This window comes from Sardina pilchardus, chromosome 7 (assembly GCF_963854185.1).
Source record: "Sardina pilchardus chromosome 7, fSarPil1.1, whole genome shotgun sequence".
Lineage (NCBI taxonomy): Eukaryota > Metazoa > Chordata > Actinopteri > Clupeiformes > Clupeidae > Sardina > Sardina pilchardus.
In genome coordinates this window covers 21,724,483-21,747,399 of record NC_085000.1, presented here as the reverse complement: position 1 = coordinate 21,747,399, position 22,917 = coordinate 21,724,483, and the positions used below count along the sequence as shown (strand labels likewise).

At 45.0% G+C, this 22,917-nt stretch overlaps 1 protein-coding gene across 1 annotated transcript; it reads right to left on the bottom strand.

Annotated features, from left to right (window-relative positions):
* Positions 1-6,684: 6,684 nt before the first annotated feature.
* cacnb3b (calcium channel, voltage-dependent, beta 3b) lies at positions 6,685-21,788 on the bottom strand. The gene is made up of 15 exons (XM_062542012.1): positions 21,748-21,788; positions 15,819-15,862; positions 14,150-14,280; positions 13,280-13,402; positions 12,838-12,959; positions 12,289-12,341; positions 12,065-12,084; positions 11,795-11,875; positions 9,834-9,892; positions 9,625-9,722; positions 8,468-8,619; positions 8,103-8,198; positions 7,466-7,636; positions 6,949-6,995; positions 6,685-6,820 (listed from the first exon to the last, which is right to left on the bottom strand). The coding sequence occupies exons 1-14, from the start codon at positions 21,786-21,788 to the stop codon at positions 6,966-6,968; spliced, it is 1,221 nt and encodes a 406-aa protein (XP_062397996.1). The 3' UTR covers positions 6,685-6,820; positions 6,949-6,965.
* Positions 21,789-22,917: the final 1,129 nt, after the last annotated feature.

The window sequence follows — 22,917 nt, the reverse complement described above, 5'->3', positions numbered from 1 at the left end:
AAATGACTCAGGAACGAATATGTTGCCTTGCGTAGGCTATAGTCAGCTTTAGGTCGGGGTTATTTAGATATGAGGCAAGCTGGCCTTTGACCACTGGCTGTGTGTGTTTGCTTAGCTGAGTGGGATTGACCTGCTGAGAAATGGCCTCATGAGGCCCCAGTCACTATGTGATAAAGAAAAAAAAATCCCACAGGGACAAACTCTTACTTAAACTGGGAGATAACTTTGGCTTTAAATGTAAAACACTGTCAGGGCACAGAGACATCATACAGGCAGTATAGGCTAAACCAAAGATCCCTCATTACTCCGCTTTAACCCTCTCTGGTTAAACTGTGTCTTGACAACATCAAAATAGTGATACAGTTTATTTGTTAGATGAATATTATGATAATATGCTTTATGATACTTTAATTAAATATTTTGGACACAATATTTTTCAGAACTAACACACAATTTAAGAAGAGCAAGTAAGCAGATATAAGTCTGCTGTGTCTAGTTCTTCCTATGAATAAATTCTAAGATTGTCTCTCTGCCATAATGACACTTGTCTTTGTCGGACAAGTAAACAATATGTAATCCACCAGCAGATTGACGTCCTCTCAGACCCCAAAATCAGATTTTGGAGATGAAACTCATTTCGCTCAGCCAATGGTGTTGGACAGCACAGGAATTTGTCATCTAATCCTTCCCGACAGCTGCCTGTAAAACAGTTTCATGGTTTAATGCCATTACTTTGGGATAACCACAATACTGACCAGAGGCCTTGCCGAGGAGGCAACATCTGATTTAGCATGCTGGATATCCATAATCTAAAGGGATAAAGACGGAAAACACTGCATATACAAACACAATTCTCTCCATCAGCGGAGGAAGTGATTACAAAAAAAGAAAGGAATTTAAAATCTGGCAAGCCTGCTACAGTATGCATCTGACCCTAAAGCAGGAAGTGTATTGTGCTCAGGGGCCAGTGCCCTGGTCCATGGCTCCCGAGCGGCACAGTGACCGCGTCCAGCAGGGAGCCATCCAGTATGCAGGAGCAGAGTTGCTCTGATACAGTAAAGGGGCGCAGGACAGACGGGGCAGGTGGGTCTGCATAAATCAGAGGAACTGACTGACGTCTTGCAATCTGCTGCGGAAACGGAGAGGGAGGAAGTGCAAAGCCAAAGACGAGGTGAGCAGGGGGTCTCCGATAATATATAAATACATACACAATGCTCAGGCCATCTGGCAAAGTTTTTATTATTATTATTATTATTCATTACATTGTCATCTATGTAGAACACAGTGATTTCTTTATTCTACTGTAAGGAATGGATACGCCTCTTGGTACAGTGGATGATGAATAACAAAGTGGGCTATCCACACACTAATTACTGCCACACAAAAGAGCTCAGGGCCTGAATCTGAGTGAGTCATCTACACATGACACAAAAAGAAAACTACAACATGACTTGAGAAAGAAGAGGGAAATGCTCATTTGAAATGCTTCATGGGAAGCAACAAGGAGCTTACACAGCCTGGTTACAATATGAAATATGTATTGCGGGATTAGTAGAAAACAGCACCTGCGCTTGTTGGGAGACCAGAGGCATTTGGCTTGTTCGCCGCAGTGACCATCTGAGAGAAAAATGTAGTGCCTACTCTCTTGATATGACAGATGGCTGTGTCATTTGGAAAATGAAAAAATGAAAACACACACACACACACACACACACACACACACACACACACACACAACATTTGATCAGCAAGCTTCATAAGGGAAATGGAGCATAAATTCAGGCAGGGAAGTAGCATATGGAAACACTGCCTGGTTCTAATGCGACAGGGCCACGGCAACAGTCAAAGGTGAACAGGGATCACGTGCGAACAGCAGGGATCACACGAGGGACAACTAACCCTCTGTCCTCTCCTAAACCCTCCTCTCTCTCTCTTCTCCCTCTCTCTTTTCTCTCTCTCTCTCTCTCTCCTCTCCCTCTCTCTTTTCTCTTCTCTCTCACTCTCTCTCTCCCTCTCTTTTCTCTCCCTCTCTCTTTTCTCTTCTCCCTCTCTTCTCTCTCTTCTCTCTCTCTCCGTTCTGTGGAGGGTCATCCAGGGTTTGGGGACAGCCGGTGGAGCAGCAGGCCCTGATTACGAGTGCCCCCCTGACGAGCCCTCTCTGACACGGCCCTCCACTCCACCATCAGCACACAGCTGGGCCAGAGAGCCACCGACCACCACCCACACACCAGACCACCACCCACGGACCCCTCGCCCACACTGTGCACCCCCTCCACAGGAGAAAGAGACAGCCGGAGAACGAGAGAGAGAGAGAGAGAGAGAGACAGAGAGACAGAGAGAGAAATAGAAAGAGAGAGAGAAAGAGACAGAGATAGGGAGAGAAAGAGAGACAGAGAGAGAGAGGGAGAGAGAAAGATAGAGACAGACTGAGAGAGAGAGAGAGACAGAGAAAGGGAGAGAGTGAGTGTCGCCCAGTGCAGGTCGCTGGCAGCCGCTGGGTGTCCGGGTAGGTGAGAGGAGTCTGATTAGTAGGTGCTAATGAACATCTGAGCCACTGGGCCTGCAGTCCCTCCCCACTCAGACACTCCAGTCCAGCAGCCCCACAAACAGCCAGTCTGACATTAATGCACTAAACTCTATTTACAATCAGTCTGGCTCATTTACCCACAACAAATACAATCTAAGTTGTGTTGTGTGTGTAGTAGACCCATCCTTATCAAAAGGATTGTATAACACTGTAATAACCCTAACACCATTATCCTTATGTATGGTTTGTGACAAGGCCTTTTGTACAGAGACAGAGACTTTTCCCCAGAATTGAGAGGATAGGACACGTGCTTTGTACCTGTTATCTCATCTCAAAGCCCTCGGTATTTGGCATAGACATCAATGTTGGTCTATGGGTCCTTCAGTACAAAGGTTATTTCAATCATGGTGAATATCCAGTGAGTAGCACAATGCCAGGCATTCAGTAACAGGAAGTGATTTCATTGTGAGAGCACAAGGTTTGTTTTCTATTGTCACCTAGTATTCCTATACTGCTTCCTAGTGTTCCTATGCTGCCTCCTAGTGGTGATACTACTGGCATACTGATGTGAACGCATGTTCATTTCCAAGCAACACATCTAGCATGAGTTTGCATTTCTGTTGGACCTTAGCAGAAAAGAACACTGTAAGACTTTGAAAATGACTCAATCTTATCCTCTATCATTTTTTTTATTGAATAGAGAGGCATTCTATACAGCATCAGATAGAACATTTTATTAATTAACAATTTATTGATTCACTCAATTTTATCTTCCAGAAAGGTGGTGATTGGGAAATGCCAGATTAGAACAGCATTGTAAGTAGCAGTGAGTACTGAATTCATCATCAGTGCATTTATTGCATCGGAAAGCAGACATAGAAAATGACGATAGTGCAATTGTGTTGATCCGGACCTCTGTTGCAGTGGAGGAGGCAGTGGTAGACTCAGTATTGCATACAGAGTTTGGGTACAGTATGTCTGTCAACAACAGAGACGTGAAAAACAAAATACACCACCACCAAAACATGATTGTGCTTTGGGTTTCCGAAGAACACTTCTCTGGATTGCTGTCATTGTCAAAATTACCAAGAGAGGAAGTATGTCATGACAGGATACAACAGAGAAAAACAATTAACCGTGCTTCAGGGTACATGAGAAGATTCCATTTTGTTTTCCAGAAAGAGGGAAGACCACCACAGGAATCCTGGGATGCTTTATCAACTATGTTCCCATGGAAGCCTGGTTTAAACGGCAACACTGTATTAATATGCACGAGTGTGTAATGTCTGTTCTCATCTCTATGCAGTTTTGTGCTGATACATCAGTGGCTAGATGATTTCAATGCAGATAAATGCCAGTATGAGTAGAATATAGAGAAAGCTGTTTATCTACCTGCTACGTTAACATCCATTGTCTCCTCATGCGGCCACTGTTCATGTCTTTACATAGGCTATGTGTTTCAGTTACCACAGGATGCGTATTTGTGTATGCTATTTTTTTTGTCTGCTGATAGAAGAATGTTTACCCCCAAAAGCTCGCTGATAGATATGGGGTGCGTTTCCACACTATGTAATGTACTTATAAGAAAAAATGCAGGCAGGACTACAGATGCCAGACCTGTGAGCTGTAAGCCTGGAGGTGCAGTGCAGTGCAGCTGTTTGTTGATGGCAGACGCAGGCGGAAGCAATCATGCTGTAATTCCCTCACAGAGCTGGGGTGGCTCTCAAACTCTCTCCTCGATGCTCGGTCGGTCCTCGAGGCTTATTCCCACTGATCTATAACCAAAGTCTTTTTTAAGTCATATATAACTGTCTCTGCTATAACTAACACTGGATAGACTATCCCATTGTTGCCGCCCCATTATTCTTTGTCTAGATCAGTGAGGACAAGGATCGAGGATCGAGGAAGGAAGGGAGGGTGTATAAAAGGCCAAAAGAGAGGCATCCCTGGAGAACATGTCAAACATGGCCTCTCTTCAGTCACCAACCCCAATTCCCATCCAAATGATAATATGCCAGTGTAACTGATGCTTCAGGACAACCCAATATAATTGTACATTAAAGCAGAGCTGGCCATTTGTGCAAGTCACATTCGATTGAATTAAGCACCATATACTATTAGGGTTTGTCAAATACTACTTAAGTGTTTCTTGACAAGCTTTGTGGTCAAATTTAAAAGCACAGCTGAGGACATCTGAGCTCATGGCATTTCACATTCTGTTCTCGTATGGGCAAGATAAACAAAATCTTTCTTTTTCTGTCAGTTTGAAGAGAGTAAAATTAAAAGCCTATACTGTTACATTTCTATCAGCTGTGCAATTGCATGCAACAGAAGAGAAAAAAAAGGAATGGAGATCTAAAAGATAAGAAACAGCAAAAATGTTGAAAACACGCAAAAGTAACAGTGGCATTGATTGTCAAATCTCTTCTTTAATTATATTCCCAATCTAACTACTTTAAATTGTATGTCATTCAGTTGGGTACAACCCTGTCAATAACTGCATTTGTATCCACCACTAGAGGGCGCTAAGATCCTTGTACTTGCTCAGAGGGCACCTTAGAGGGACTAAGGTGTGCACAGTGGTAGTGTAAGACATTAGAATCAGATGACACACTCCTGTGCTGGAATGTTCCATGGCCAGACTAGAGGCCATGTAGCGATAAGGCATGCAAAGAGTACTGCACATTCTAGGTAACTCCTGTAACAGTGTGACTGTGTTTGTGTGTGTGTCATCTGTGTGTGAGAGAGGGGGAACTAAAAAGAGAAAGAAATCAAAAGACAGGGAGATTGAGAGAGAATTTGCAAATTAGTCCTAAAGATCAACAATTGTTGGTGAATGATGATGTTTAGCTATGTCCAGATTTGGAATAGAATCATGACATTGTCATTCTTTTTGGTTATAAACACTATTCCCTGTCAAAATGAGACATTTCTGCCATGCCACCACATCCATAACAGTGTATCTAATTTCCAGCAAATAGTTATTATGAACATAAAATTAAAAAAGAGCTTACAAATTCACAGATTTCCTAGAACAGAGGTCTCTGAAAAACAGCATAAATTCATATTTTCAGGGAGTCCCTTTTCTTTTGCACAAGCCACAGAAACGCTGTTGTCATTAACTCACAACAACAGTGAAACGAGGTGCCACAAAACACTCAAAATTCCAAGTTGTGATACTACCAAAAAAGAAGTGACAACAGTGTGAAATAACATAACTGCATAATTACCAGCACAATAACCAAACACATGCAGTTGAAAATTCAATTTGAAAACTAATAAAAGCAGATAGACTGATTTTACGCCACTGGCTTGAAATACAACACCTAGGCGCTTTAATTAACAAACAGTAATGAAGTAAAGGTGACTCCATTCCCTGAACTCTACAAATTGTTTGACAAACTGGCAAAGCAAATATACGGAAAGTTGAACTCTCATCAAACTCCAATCAAACTCTAGTTGAACCATTTTAACCACTCATCAGGAATCACCCCAGAATCGCCATTTATTAAAATAAAGTCCCAAGGTATTTTTTATTGCTTGCCTTTGCTCATGCATTTTCATAAAATGTGGCTTCGTGTTGTTTTGGCTTCCATTCTGTGGTAGCTTCCCCTCTGTAGTGTCAACTGCCAATCACCCAGTGCTACTAAAAACCAAGACTGGACACACAACGCTGCAGCGAGGCCTCGGTCCGGCTCGTGGTGGATGCTAAGAGCAGTGGGCGAATGTGGACACTTAGAGCAGAGAAGCAGAAGAGCCACATACTACCTGACGGACGGTGATGTTAGTGGGGACAGGGTGTTCTAGAGGTCAGCTGGCGGCTGGCATGAACAAAGCCTCGATCTGTTCAAACTTCGGTGACATGGACAGTGGTCCTGGTGATGTTCGGACGGTCGGTCCGCTCTGTGTGTGTGTGTGTGTGTGTGTGAGTTGTGTGCTTGTGTGTAGGGTGGCAGGTGGAGTGGGATTAGGGGTATTGTGCTGCAGCAGGTGCACCTGAGTCATGTGTTTTTCCTGGGAGTGGGAGAAGGGGGCAGGGTCGGCAGCTCGGATGGGTCTTTAGTCACCGTCTGTGCTCTTGGATTGGCGGGAGCCCGTTCTCCATCTCTTCCTCCTCCTCCTCCTCCTCCTCCTCCTCCTCCGTTCCTCCTCAGCCTCCAGCTCTCCATCCTGATCTGCCCCTGGGCAACCTGCTGAGCCCTCGGTCGGGGAGGCTGAGATCTGCAGGCCCTGGAGAACCAGAGGCTCCAGTCAGCAACGGTCCGGAAGCTTCTTCTCTCCACTTGGGCCCACCTGCCAGAGCAAAGGAGAAAAACAACCAGACAAAAGAAACAAGGGGATTAAGTCATCTTACAGAGGAACTGGAGCACAACCTGATGATAGATGGATGTCACCGGCGTCAAATAAAACTCTTGACTTACCTTGACCCTTGAAGTGCTCATTCAATCAATTCTTGTGTCTCTGAGAACTGATGAGAAGAATAACAGGCAATCACAGTGAGCACTTAAAAATATTACTATCATTAAAGAAGTGTAAATGTATAGGGAAAATCAAACTAATTTCAGAGCAGGACCATCTCTTATATGGGTATTGGAAAGTATTCATTCCACTTAAATTTGAATCTTGGTCTCACTGTCTCTTGACGTCTTTCACATCTTCTAATAAAATGCTTAACAAGATTCAGCAAGTGCCTACTACATTCTCTCAGTTCAAAAGGAATTCCATGCAAACAATACAGATGATGGAGAAATTCACACACACATTGACCATTAACAGTTAAAAGTTCTATAATGGATTTTAAAACACTGCCATGCCTGCTAATGTTCCGGATATAAAATAAACTGCAGGCGCTAATCTGTTGCCTATCAAAGTTCAACTCTAAATAACAAGCACGTGCAGCTAATGCCATAATCACTCAGGCAGCTCAGCTCAGCAGACCTGTTGGCTGGAGTTGGCTGAGGGAGGGGTGGCTGCGTTTTGCTCTACTAAAGGGTAGACGGGAGCAGATCCAGGAAAGTGTGTGGCCCGCCAGTAGAAGTCCAGATACTCGGCTAAGTGCTCGCAGGCGTCCTCCAGCTGATTCTCATCCAGAATGACATCAAACATCTCCTGAAATGGACATGACAGCACAGGGTGTACTGGAAGCTCAAATAGTCACACCTTAGTGCACACACTGTACAAGAGATAATGTCATCTTTAATAAACTTCTGAATTAATCTACAGTAAGTGCTGATTACAAGAGCTGTACTGTAATTTCCCAACTATTAGCCGCGGCTTATACATTGATGTATTCAGCTATGAGGTTAATGCACATGGGCAGTTAATATGGTATTAATGTAGTTTTGTTTCTTTCAACCTGCATAAAACAATGTCCTGCAGCTTACACAATGCGGCTAATACACAAGAAATTACTGTATGTTCTTTATATAGCACATGATCACACACAGTGGTCGTTCAGTGTGCTTTAACATGACGTGCAGTATGGGACATCGTGTTGAGCTCTTCATATTGTTAACAGACAATATGAAGAGTACTGGAGTACATGTGACAAGAGAGGAGACTGCACCAGCATTACCGGAGGACACTGTGCCAGTTTGTCACCAGCCATCATTTGAACGTTGAGGTGTTTGCTCTGCGATTTCCCCCTGGACTTTATAAGTCTCTGCAGGACCTGAGATGGAGGGGTGGTGGTTGGGTGGGGTAGGGTAGGGTGTGAGAGAAATATAATAGAAATTCAAATGAGTGAACACACCAACAGCAGATGGAGAGGGAAACACTGCAACACATTGGGAAGGTGTTTTTTTTACAGTCCTTATAAAAAATTATATGCATCTGGAAGGACACTCATTTCATAAACAAACATTTTGCCCTTTTTTTTATAACAGTCTCATTCACATCTCAACGGGGATATAGAGTTGATGGAGTTGATAAAGTTTGTACCTTTGGTGAGGACACCTTGACGTAGACGATGATGGGGGCCAGGGAGGTCTTGAGGAGCTGTGTTGGGTGGTTTATGGTGTCCGCGTCCAACACCACCAGCTGCAGGCTCTTGGCCAGCTCAAAGATCCTCTCAATCTCACTCTGGACCTCCGCTGCAGTGGCACATAACCACGTGGACATGTGGATTACAAATCAGACAAAAATGTGACAGCACACATTGTTGTTGACCTCAAATGACACAAACACAAATAATATGGACACAATATGAATAATAACAATAAATAAAAATACGTTTTACTTATAAAGCACCTTTCTCAGACTCAAGGTCACTTTAAAAAGTCAACACAAACAGAGCACACGACAACAAACAGACAAAGGGGTCAGGGCACTGAAAGACCTGCCACCCAGGGTAGAGAGTCTGGTGTGGGGGACAGAGAGGAGACTCTGGTTAGAGGATCTGAGGAAGCCGGAAGGAGTGTAAAGCCTGATTCACACCAACGATTCCCAACGCGACGAGACGAGACAAGTTGCAGCGGTGTGACTTAGAAGTTGCACGTAGTTGCAAGCCATCGCAAGCCTTCTCAAAACATGTTTAATCGCAGTCACAAGGTTTTAGAACGTCGTAGCTTGTCTCGTCTCGTCGGGAATCTATAGTCTGAACCCTACTTAAGGGATCAGAAGGTCACAGAGGTAAAGAAGAGCAAGGTCATGGAGGGCTTTTGAAAGTGAGAAGTAGAATGTGATTCGGGACAGAACCGGTAGCCAGTGAAGCTGAGAAAGAATAGGGGTGATGTGAGCAGATCTTAAAGTTGTGAATGCATTGTATTCTTTGAAGTGATTTAGTGGGGAGGCGGAGTTGCTGCAGTCTAGACGGGACATACTGAAGGGGTGAACCAGGGTTTGTGCATCAGTGGCAGAAAGGAGCGAGTGGGGCAATGTTCTGGAGGTGAAAGAATGCCGTCTTAGTGAGGGATTTAAATGTGGGGATCGACACTGAGTGAGGGCTCAAGCAATACGTTGCGGTTTCTGACAACAGACACGGATTTGACAAGTGTACCATCAATGTTCTGACTGAAACCATGAGGTTTTTTTTACTGCCCTTGACTTAAATTTCAGCTGAATATGCATTTGGCTGAAGACCCGAGTGCTTGACTCACCCAGACTGCTGCGAGTGCTGGTCCTCTCCATCATGGGCTTCTTGATGACCGACCTCTTGGCTAAAGACAGATCTGCGGTCACTCGCGTGATCGAGATTCTGAAAAGAATAAGAAAATAAGAATTCATTTTTCGACTTAAATAAGAATCTATTTCCAACTACAGTATGCCAACAGAGAACATAATAGTATGATGAGACAGCAACGCTTACCTCCCGTCAAATCTGTGCTTTAGGAAGTCAAAGAGAGCTTTCTGCATCATGTCTGTGACCTGTGGGTGTGATAGCATGACAGGCATAAAGATGTCACCTCATGAGTTGATATGGAACGTTTTCACTTAATAGTGATGCAGTAAGTCAATCTTAGGAGGCACAGACACAAGTCATGCAGCAATTACTGTCAATGTATTTTCAACCTTTTGGCACCATCTAGTGAGTATTTTAAAATCACCACAATGACATCATGTATGTTATCAGGGAATGAACATGACACTCACTTGACATTCACATGACTCTGTCAGACAGATACATTGATCACTTCTATAAAAACTGAATGTGTGGATATTGGAAATTAGAAATTAGAAATTAGTCTGTTAATTGAATACAGAATATTTTGAATATGTGGGTTAAAACCCATATGAATCAATATGGTTATTCCAAGATGAGTTATAAAATATACAGTATTAAACATAGTACAGTATAATATATACTAGTTATCTTTACTAACTGACACAGGCAGCAAACATTTTGATTCTACTACAGTCAAATAGGCAGACGATATTTCCCCCCGGTGAATAGCCTAGCAAACATGTAAATTATAGAACAGAATTCCAGAATAGTATAGAATAGTAACAGTGAATTCCAGAATAGTATTGAATAGTAACAGTCAGAGCCATATATGGCTCTGGTAACAGTCAAATGTAATTGCTAAAATGTGATGGGTTCTGATTGGCTGTTAGCTTTTTATCGTTCTCAAAATCGCTCTGAAAGTGATCCCCAATGATATCGTTCTTCATGTCATTATTGTTATAGTTTATGTGTGAACGTTGTCATTCATATTAACGAGAGCAATATTTGTTTATCCTTATAGTTATCTTTCTTGGTGTGAACGGCCCTTAACAGTGAATTCCAGAATAAAATAGAACAGTGACGGTGAATTCCAGAATAAAATAACTGCTCCAAAGGAATGTACTCGACTAAATGAAATGATGCCATCTTTGCTCCCATGCTTTCATGCTCTCTGTAAACCTCAAAAGGGAAGACTGCTGCAAGACAGAACAGCGGGACGGAGCAGAACTGAAGCGGGGCGAGAGCTGGGCGAAGACAAGCAGGGCGAACATGGGCGAGGGAGCACTGAAACTTTAATGCGCTTTGTATGAGGTGCTGGTGCTGGGGTTTAATTTAGCCTGGCCATGAGAATGGATGTCTCCTGAAATAGGGGGAGAGAATCACTGGTGCTGCTCCTGCTCCAGCTCCTGCTCTCTGCCTCCCTCCTCTCTCTCTCTCTCTCTCTCTCTCTCTCTCTCTCTCTCTCTCTCTCTCTCTCTCTCTCTCTCTCTCTCCTCCCCTACTGAAGGGGAGAGAAGCAGGCTGACGTATGCCTGTGAAACATTCCCGGAGCGTTTCAGTGGAGCAGGGCATGAATATTTCACACACACACACACACACACACACACACACACACACACACACACACACACACACACACACACACACACACACACACACACACACACACACACACACACACATGCACACGCACATAGACACACAATCACACATTCTTTCTCACATATACAAACGCATAAACACACATACACAGACACACACATAGACACACACACACACACACACACACAGACGCACACACACACACACACGCACACACACGCACACACACGCACACACACACACAAACACACACACACATTTACACAGAAGCTCGTCTATACACTCTCTCTCTCTCATACACACACACACACACACACACACACACAGAGAGAGAGAGAGAGAGAGATCTCAAACACACACACACACACACTGATGACTGATGCACAGGAGGACTGAGCATCTACACAAAAACGCACGCATGCATGCATGCACACAACTAGACACATGCAGCTTGATCAACTCAATATTTAAAGGGTGGGGGGGGGGGGTTACAGGGGGCTTACCTCGTAGCCTTTCAGGGAGGGGCCAACCAACACCACCGGTCTCATGGATGGAACCACGTCATATGGCGGCACATGTTCCGTCTGCAGTGGAGAACACAGAAGCACACCAATGAGTTCTCCTCCAAAAATACTGATGTCTGACCCACATTTAGACACAGACTCTGAGACACAAGCGGTATTTCATCGTGCAGATATACAGATCAGAGCTTTATGAATGATGGATGACACTGATGCCACGGTTTGACACAGCGGTCCGCAAAACAAACGTACCTGCTTTTGCTTCTGTTTGGCTTTCAAAAACAGGAGAACATACACTCAGGAGATATGCACCAAACTATAACATTTTGACATACATATTCATGAGAGCTTATTTATAATTGACGGTCAGTGAAAGCATCTGCCTTCTACGGTCTGAAAATATTATTACAGTAAGACCCAATATTAGCTCCAGCAGGCCCACATAACAGGGCTGTTCCTCCAGCACACTCACTCACCTGCAGAGGGCGGTGTGGAGCTCCAGCCCCTGGATGAGGCGTTTCCAGCTTTCCTGCGGGACAGTGCGCTGTTACTGAGTGCACTCTTAAAATGAACGTGTTGAAAACAACACATCTCTGTGTCCAGATAGGGACCACACAATTTGTGTGGTTTCCAACACATTGCTTTTGTTATTTGTTACACAATGTGTTGAAAATATCAAAACTTGTGTTGTTGTTTTTTTTTAACATATTTCTGTGTCCAGATAGGAAAAACACAGTTTGTGTTGTTTTCAACATATTTGTTTTAAGAGTGTGCTACTGACTGCTACTGTTATACACTGAGCCAGAGTGAGACTGAACAAAAATGCTGTGACCTCCGGTTTTCCTTGCACACATACAGTACGATGTTTGGTGGTATTAGCTATAACCAAACTACAGTATACATGAACTCAGTAATGCTACAGTATAACATGTCAACTCCTGTTACACACATGTACCCCCCCCCCAACACACACACACACAAAACACACACACACGCAGCGCGCGCATTCACACACACACGCTAACCTCTGGGCTGCTTTCTGTTCTTGCTTTATCCTCATGGCTTCCAGCTTGACAGGGCTGGGGATGAAGGTGATGTCCGCTCCCTCCTTCACCAGGCGCCCGATCCACCAGTCATTGTTGTATTTCTGCAACAGCACACGGGTCACGGACTCATTTGCTACATAAAGCTACAAGCTACTACGTTCTCATAGAAAAGGGGCCACAGAAGACCACTGATCCAAACCGTTCCACAGTAAAGAAAGGTTGTTCTACATGTTACACATTTTGAATGCAGGGCTGATAGACAGGAAATTATCTGTGCCTGAAATGATCAAATACATTCAAAGACAATGTAGAGAATAACCTTTCTTGACATCGTTCTATCGTTGAACTCTATCAGGCCTGTGAATGCCATGGATTGATTTAAATGCATCCTTACTTACGGTTGACCCTGTGGCTCTCTCACCTCTTTTATGTGTAGGAATTCTTTGGTTTCAAAGTTGATGGCTGCACCCTCGACAGGACAGGTGTCATCCAGAGCCCCACAGTAACTGACATTCGTCTTGACGGCAAATGCTACAGGTTTGGCCTGCACGGAGACGGCAAAAATGACCATTGGCACGTGAACATTGGTCTTCTGTCTCTCTGTCGGACTTCATTTACTGTAAAGGTGATCCCAACGGCACACTCGGCATACTAATCCGAGAGGAATCCATGCTGGAGGACTTGCTATCAGATTGACAGGGACAGGGAAATGAACAAGTTAAATTAGTGCCAATACAGCAATAGATGGGGGGACTGTCCCTGTGTACCAGGCCGTTGGCAGGTACATGTATTCATGTGTACTATTCTAATCTGTATTTCTGCAGTGGTGGAAAGTACTACCAGACACACCTTTAACAAACGTAACACTTCTTTCTCCATCCACGACTATCTCTCTTGAATTCATCCCTTGGCACACTTAACTCTGCACTATCATCCTCTGCTTATTTTGTGTTGAATATGAAGTCAGTAATATTGTTAAACTAAGGTTTATTATCACATGGTGATTTGAAAGCTATTCTTCTTTGTAAGTTGCTTCGGATAAAAGTGTCCCCTCAATGAATCAGTGTAAAGTTTAAATGTAGATATAAGGTTTTACGTTTTTTGGCAACTTTCAGCCGATTTCATATGGAAATGCACCAACAACGCTTCATTCTCATTCGGCATGCAAATGAAGCTGATGAGGACTTGCATCTGTCAATAAACTGTCATTTGATGCTTGCATTCCAAATGATTCGAATCACGTGAAGATCCGGTAGCTCGCTCGGGCCGAGTCCAGCTCCGCCACACACACCTTGGCTCTGTCGAGCTGCAGCTGCGCCTGGCGCTCGGCTTCACGCCGAGACGCCTCCTTGTCCTCCTCCAGGGACAGGTCGGAATCCGAGGGTCTACTCGTGTAGGAATCGGCTGAACCCTGCGCAGAGAGAGAGAGAGAGAGAGAGAGACAGAGAGAGAGAGAGAGAGAGAGAGATGGGCCAAGCACCCTGTCAGCACCCTACACACTCATAGAGGGGGAGAGAGTAAGAGGGAATGAGGTAAGTAACACCAGCCCTAACACTAATAGGTTCCAGCATCAGCCAAGCTGAGGTCAAAGCCTTACAAACAAGGAGAGAAAGAGGGAGAAAGAGAGAGAAAGAGAGAAAGAGAGAAAGAGAGAGAGAGAGAGAAGGGGTGGGAGCTGACTCCAATATGTCCAAGGTTAATCCCGATGTAAGCATTCTACAATCACCTCGACCCTCAACTCTTGGAAACTGCTTACTGTACGGCAAAGCGCATGCATGTCTCCAGTTACAACATGACCCCTGGCACTTGAACAGATGGGCCCTGAAAGTCACAGAGACCTCACTCTTGCCACTCATTAGGGTTGCTTCACTCACAGGTAACCTACATACTGTACATCCAGATCTGTATTATGAGATAGGAAATCATACACCCATATGCACTGTTCTGATAGATTTGGACCATGCTGTGGTAGTTATGCTAGTCCTTCTCGTGGTGTGGATGCTTAGTGCTAAGACACAGATGTGCCCGCACAGCTGCCAGAGTGATGCAGCCAGGAAGGCGATGAAAGCACTCTATCTGGATGTATTATTGATGGCAACTGTCTGACAGAACAACAAAGTGTTAACATAAGCATATTTAACTTTCTCCCGTCACTCTCTCTCTCTCTCTCTCTTTCTCTCTCTCACCATCACATCTTTTCCCCCATCTCTCTCTCTCCCCCCATTCCATCTTTCTCCCCATCTCTCTCTGTCACTCTCTTTCCCTGAGACGCAGGCAGCCCATCTCTCAGTAGCTATTGCAACGCCTCCCCCCCCCAGGTAAAAGTGAGCAAGGTGTTGTTTTGTCCTCATCACCAGTGACTCCTGGGTTGGCTTAGCAGTGAGTCATTCATGGAAAAGTGTGAATTACAGCGACCCCCCTCTCTCGCCCGCAAAGGCAAGTATGTGGCTGCCGTCCAAATCGGAGCCATCACATGCTATGAGTCTCACCTACAGAGGATCCCAAACACCCTGACAGCCACGCAGAAGGCTGACAGAAAATCAAAATGAATTCTCTGAGGCCAAATGAATCACCAATCTGCTCAGTTTCCCCGCTTCATCATGTAATGAGTCTAAATAACAAAAATGCTCTTTTTAAAAAAAAAAAAAAAAACACATCAGTAATCATAGGCAGCCGTAATGCCGGTAATAATTAGCAACTTAGTAAAAAAGATCACAGTCTTAAAAAAGATCAAAGTCTTTCTCGTTCTCTCTCTCTCTCTACACACACAAACACATAAACACACACACACACACACACACACACACACACGTTCATGCCCACATGCACACACCCATAGATGCACAGTCCTTGAGTCTGAATAGGACCAGCTCCGCAACTGCAACTGCAACTCACCAACAGGATCTCCACACAACGGAGAAAATCCCCAGTCGCCACCTATGGTCCCATCTGGGCTCTCGAGGAGGAGGAGGAGGAGGAAGAGGAGGATGAAGAGGAAGACTTTCTCACATGCCAGACAGATGCACCCACACAGGATCCCCAAATATAGCACAATAACAACCTCCGCTTCTCTCCGTCTCTACCCCTCTACCTGTCTCCACCCCCTCCATCGCTCTCTCGTTCTCTCCCTCCCTCCCTCCCTCCCTCTCTCACTCACTCCCTCTATCCTTCTCTCACTCGCTCTCGCTCTCGCTCTCTCTCTCTCTCTCCCTCTCGCTCGCTTCCTGTCCCAAAAAAATCCGGCAGCTCCAGCCAGTGCGTTAGTGTGGATATCATTTAAATATCAAAGGCAGCCTGAGGGGCCCTGGAGTCTAAAGATACCACTCCAGGAAGAGACAAAGCATAATTAAGAAGACATGCTCTCCGCTAAGTGCACCAGATGAGATTCCCCCAGTATGATTAAAACATATCATCTCTGATCGCCGGGCGAGAAATGAATATCTTCACTGTAGGTCAGATATTCCTGATGATAGAGAGACAGAGTTATCACAGACGTTAATTAAGTTACAACAGCACCCTTTTTAAAAAAAAAAAAAAAAAATGGGGATTTTAAAAAGTGTTTTGTCTTCTCTTGCCTGTCGCTTAGGCTCTCTTTCTTTTTTCTTTCTTTGGAGCCAGTCTGAAACCCTGTGGTGACTAGAACTCCTAATGGTGGTGCTGTGTGCTATCTCTCTGTACACACTATTCATCAGATAAAATAAGCTGGCGTCTGGTGCATTCTTCACAGACGTGCCTTCCAAAAAAACATAAAAGGCAGCAGCCCTGATTCTGTCACTTGTGGAGAACAGACGAGTGTGCGCTCGGAGTGAGTCGCTCGGCGCGGCGGGAAAGAAGAGCCGGTGACAGGCGCGAGAAGAGAGGAGATGTTCGGATGCTCTGCCTGCTCCCCGTTCGCCTGTTCATTAACCTGCTCTCCTGCAAGGAAAAGCTGAGCATCGTCTCATCATCTGAAGCCCCATTCAAACCTATACACACACACACACACACACACTGTTCATACAGGGCTTATTCAACACACTCTTCCCAAATGTATAGCCTCTCTCATCATAATTTCTAATTGGAACCTGTTGGTATGCCTACACAGACAGATTAATGTTTTTGCTCTGACCGTTGGTTGAGATAACACTGACCATACAGCGAGCACCATGTGGTGTTCACAAGGAGCTTTCCTTTATGAATTATTGAGAGGGCCTTGAACATACCCGCAATACTAACACTGAACATATCTGGCAGACCACACACGTCGTAAGCGACTGCGCTGAACAACAGTAGGCTACGCACTGGAGGACAAGGAGCCATAGTGGAGAGCTCGGAGGTAACAAAGGGCTGCTAGTGTTACAGCATCAGCGTAGCACTTCCCTGTGTGCCCATCACACACACACACACACACACACACACACACACACACACACACACACACACACACACACACACACACACACACACACACACACACACACACACACACACACACACGCTGACAGGGCACGGATCAATACAGTAATGCAATACTTTGAGAGACCATATCCAGTAACTCCTATGGTTAAGTGTGCTTTTCCGGAGTCCCTCGGAAACCTCTGCTCAGGCTCAGACCCATGATTGTTGAAGACACAATGTTCCGTACAGACACACTATAGCAAACGCACCGACTGCTCTGGTAGTTCTAGATTACGGTACATAAGAGACGCCTTAGTATGCAATAAATTATGGTCATTTCATATAATGAACCATGTACATTTACATTGTAATTTATGTATGTGTATATATGCATTAACATTGAATGGCTGTATTGATATGATTGAATATGTTACATCAAATGTGACCATTCAAAGCGAAATCAGTCGTTTTGCGCACATCGTTATTTTGAGAAAATCAACAATAACAAACTTCCGGGTTAAAATGTTGAATTTCACGTTTTCGCCTAATTCGGCTGTATACAGTCTACAGTTTCATATCGTGAACGCATTTCACTGAAAAACCTACGTTTTGACTGTTAAACCCGGCGAAGATTCAACACATTTGCTGTCATTCCCGTTGTGCACGCGCCGCTTAAACAGGTGATTTCTCCTCTTCTGGCATATCGTGGCAGGAGAACCATGTCAACTTTGGATGCGGTTATCTTAGCGATAGTTTGTGTAATACCCTCGATATACATATCGTTGGAAAGCTTAGATCATGGCCGTTCACGTGAGCACAATAACTTAATTTACTAAATTTTACCGAAACGACTGGTTCCGCTTTACAGGGTCACAAATATGGAAAGGAACAGGAAGGACTGTGAACAGGATGGTCTACTAGTGTGTATCTGTTGCTGGCTATGTCTATGTCTATGCTAATGTCAATGCCAAGAGACTGGGTAGCTGTGGTTCTCTCCATCACTGCACTGAACTGCACTGTACTGTAACTGTTGATTTTGAGGGAACAATGACACATCATTACTAGTCATGGGCTGCTGCAGTTACAAAACTCAGTCACCAGAGGGGGCCACTCACATCAAACAGTAATGTCAACACACCCCTACCCATCCTCCCCCCTGCAGTCAACAATGTGTTAGATAACCCTGCTGATTCTCCCGAGCGCTTCAAAGAGTTTCATGCCCTATTTCGGAGCAGGCCTACCCACTCCCCAGTGCTCCTGCCAGTTAAAGACATTCCCTCCATATAAACCTCAGAATGTGTGCACATAAGAGTCAATGGTGGGTTCGCTCTCTGCAGAAGGGTGCAGTTGTGGGAGGTGACTTTATGACAGACACATCTACTCTTTCACATCCACAATCCCCACCTCCTGCACTGCCCACAAATGATAAATCATGAACTTGTAATCAACGTTTTTTCAACAGTCTAAAGAGGTTCACTGACTTCATACAAGATGCTGTCTTTCTGACTCAGCAGGTTCGTTGAGCTCGTTCATTCGAAAGCTCTTTTGATCTCAGTCTTTTAATCACGGGGATGACTGTGGGAACTAACTCAGGGGTAAAAAGGTGCGTTTTGGACATCTGGCAGCAGATGTGGCTCAGAGCTTCCCAGCTTCAACAGCCTCATTTGTGCCAAGAGGTTGTCACCGCCCAGAGGGATGGCATTAGGGCTCTGGCAGGTGGATGGTATAAATATGCACCCTGACACAGGAGGCCGGAGCACAGCGACACAGATGGTGCACAGTACAGCAGCCCTGTACAGTACCGCTTGGCAGCCCCGCTGTAGCCCTGCACTATGAGGTACAGTACACTCTTAAAAGGGATGTGTTGGAAACAACACACACTGTGTTGCCCCTATCTATAAGTTGTGTTATTTTCAACACACATTGGGTCACAAAAAAATCTAAGTGTTGGAAACAACACAAACTGTGTTGTCCCTATCTATAAGTTGTGTTATTTTCAACACACATTGTGTAACAAAAGATAAAATCAAAGTGTTGGAAACAACACAAACTGTGTTGTCCCTATCTATAAGTTGTGTTATTTTCAACACACATTGTGTAACAAAAAAATAAAATCAAAGTGTTGGAAACAACACAAACTGTGTTGTCTGTATTTGGACACAGAGATGTGTTGTTTTCAACACATTCATTTTAAGGGTGTAGGTTTTTACGGTTACGGTTACGTTACTTAGCAGACGCCTTTGTCCAAAGCGAACACACACATAACAACAATGTGTATATTACGTAAACAGTATACTTAAAAATGTGAGTAATTAATAAGTAAAAACAAAGAATATAAAAAAGGAGTAGAATAGAAAAACGGTCTGACAAAGTATTTAGGCCACGTTGAGGGTATGTAAGGGGAAATGTGCATGTACGCTAATCCTGTTTCAGCCCCACTCTTGACTGGCGTTCAGAGGGTGTGTTCTGCTGGCACTTGATGAAAGGGGAAGTGCACCAGCAGCATTACCAGTGAGCAGCCCTCTTTGATGGGATCAGTGTAAATGTCTGCAAATCAATACGCTTCAGCAGGAAATGTCCCGTAGAGCATGTCCGTCCAGTCAGCCCAGGACACGGAAGATGACAGCTGAACGGCCCCCACTGCGCCGCGATGCTCTGGCTACTCCGGTCATCATCAGATCTCCACGTATCCGATTACAATCTGATTTCCATTCAACTGGACACGACTGGAGGGCTGCCGTTTGGGCTCAGCAATACAGTGAGTGGACGCTGCCTCGGACATTTTTGCAGCGTCCACGCTGTCATGCTCTGAGGCTTGCTAAAGGGTAAAAAAGGGATTCCAAAACACACATGCATGTAAAAAGTCTGTGCGATATTCTCAATGCTCAGGTTGTGGCTGAGCTGAAATGTATTGCCAGGCCGGGACACTTGAGCGCACATACAGGCCCCTCTCCGGTCTATTTTAATCCCGAAAACTAATGAGTAAACAGATGATGCCCTTCAGGCAGGGAAAGCGACGGAGAGGTGAGCCTCGATGTCGGTGGCAAAAAAAATTGCGAGCGGCTGAAAAACGAAGGTATGGCGGATCATTTGTGCTGAGTCCTGCTTACACAGGGAGGCGCCGCTAAACATAAGTGATGGCGGGACAACGGCAGCGGCCGCACAGCTAGAGGCAGGGGCCTTGGGAGACAGATGGGAGAGCAGACGGACTGACAGAGATAGAAATACAGAGAGAGAGAGAGAGAGAGAGAGAGAGAGAGAGGGGGGAGGGAGAGATAGAGAGAGAGGGAGAGAGAGAGAAAGAGAGAACGATGGAGAGAGAGAGAGAGAGAGAGAGGGAGAGAGAGAGAAAGAGAGAACGATGGAGAGAGAGAGAAAGAGAGAGAGTGACGGAGAGCCCCAGAAAATCAGCCTAACGCTGAAATTGGACATGGGTATGCCAGCGCCACCTGCTCTCTCCTCTCCTCTTCCTTGCACACAAAGGCCATTTGCAGCTGCGTGTCAGTCACAGATGGAAACTGGTCTGAGGTCAGGCCTGTGTGTTGATGAGGTGTGGAGCGGCGGCTGAGGCAGCTGCTCCCAGAGCAGCGGTGTTGGGCTGATGGATGGCCAGAGCTCCTCGACTCTGCACTCTACGCATCAGAGCTGCCTACATGGTGCTGCTACAGCATCTCCAATACAAAATTGATGCCTGCTGGAGCAGTGGTGTCTCTCTGTGTGTGTGTGTGTGTGTGTGTGTGTGTGTGTGTGTGTGTGTGTGTGTGTGTGTGTGTGTGTGTGTGTGTGTGTGTGTGTGTGTGTGTGTGTGTGTGTGTGTGTGTGTGTGTGTGTGTGTTTGTGTGTGTTTGTGTGTGTGTGTGTGTGTGTGTCTGTGTGCGTGTGTGTGTGTGTGTGTGTGTGTGTGTGTGCGTGCGTGTGTGTGTGTGTGTGAGCATGCCTGTATGAATCTGTGTGGCTTATGACCATTATAGAAAGAGAGTAAGATATTTCACCATCAGTAACTGTGGAGGAGCGATCTGAATTCAATTTCAGAAGGAAATTACACAGTGAAAGGGAGATGGGGGGAGAGAGAGAGAGAGAGAGAGAGAGAGAGAGAGAGAGAGAGAGAGAGAGATGACTGGAAAACACATTTAGTCGCAGGAGGGAATGACTTGGATCTACATGAAAAACGAACTTGATTTCTTTCCATCATTCCAACAGCAGTATCAACACAGTATCCTGGGAGCAGCTATGAGGTCTGTCATTTTGCCCAGAATTCATCAGACATGTTTTATGAACCCCATTCACACGAACAGAAAAAGCGTTGATGTGAAAAATAAATAAATAAATAAATAAATGCTTACAATGCTTACAATCAGTCCCTTTGCCTACTGCCATATGGAATAATCAGCATAAAGTATCAAAACTATACTTTCATGTTTTTATTCTAATATTGAGACGTTGCACCAGAGACAGAACCACTCCAAAGAACTCAGACCCAGAGTAGAGGCAGAGAGGAGGAGGAGGCCGTACTGGTTCATGTTCTTGGACATCCAGTGGAGCGGTACACTCATCCTGGCAGGACACTGATGCAGATTAGCACAGGAGAGAGGCCAGGTGAGTCAGCCCACAGGTCAAAGGTCGCGAGGGACAGGAAGACTCAGAGGGACACGTACATACAGATGGCTGATAAGCATTTCTCCAATCCACCCCCCATGTTTGAGTTCTATTACAGTAAACCCAATGTCCCTTTGTGTGTGTGTGTGTGTGTGTGTATGTATGTGTGTGTGTGTGTGTGTGTGTGTGTGTGTGTGTGTGTGTGTGTGTGTGTGTGTGCGCAGTGGCCACCCTGAAGCTATAAAGACCCTACTTTGGAGTCCATTATACCAGCAGTGTGCGGCTGTGCGCTCCCCATGATTCTACTCTGCTGCTTAAGAATTAAGTGCACTTCACCGCAGCTTTTAGCATTGATGTCTTAGGGCCATATTCAAGCCTAGCTTCTGTTTGACATGAAAGACACTGAGACAGACAGAGAGAAGCAGGGAGAAGAGAGGGGGAAAAGTACACACACACACACACACACACACACACATACACATCACTTTGACAGGACAGCTGATCAAAATCACGTTAAAAAATGGGACAGAATGGCTCTCTCTAAGGTTATTTGCCCCACTCCACCCCCTAAGACTGTCAAAGAGAAATCGAGGGAGAAGGGGAAAAAGAGTGATGTTTGTAGAAAGAGAGACAGGGAGAGAGAGAGAGACAGTGAGAAGGGCAAAAATCGTCAGATGTTTTGATGCCCAAGGACTATGAACTGAAAACTGCTGTATATGAGTATGTGTGTTTGTGTTCCTTCTTTTTTGTGTGTGTGGTGAGCCAGAGGGAGTCCAGACTGAACAATGCCACGCTCTTTCCATGAACAAAGCTGGGAGGCCAACTCTGCACCTCGAGGTCCTCTCACGTGTTGGTTGGTTGGCTCGGCCACCACTCGAACGGCGGCTGCAAAAGCAGCTGAGGCTGAATGGAGAGCATGGCTCGACCGGGCTCTATGAAACCCCTACGAGCTGATTGGCCGGTCCACTGCACCTACAAGCCACGCTTCTGTTCCTCGCTTGCCCTGTTTTTCTTTCATGCTTGAGAAAGGCGCATCGTAGGAGAACCCAACCCCCCACTAACACACACACACACACACACACACAC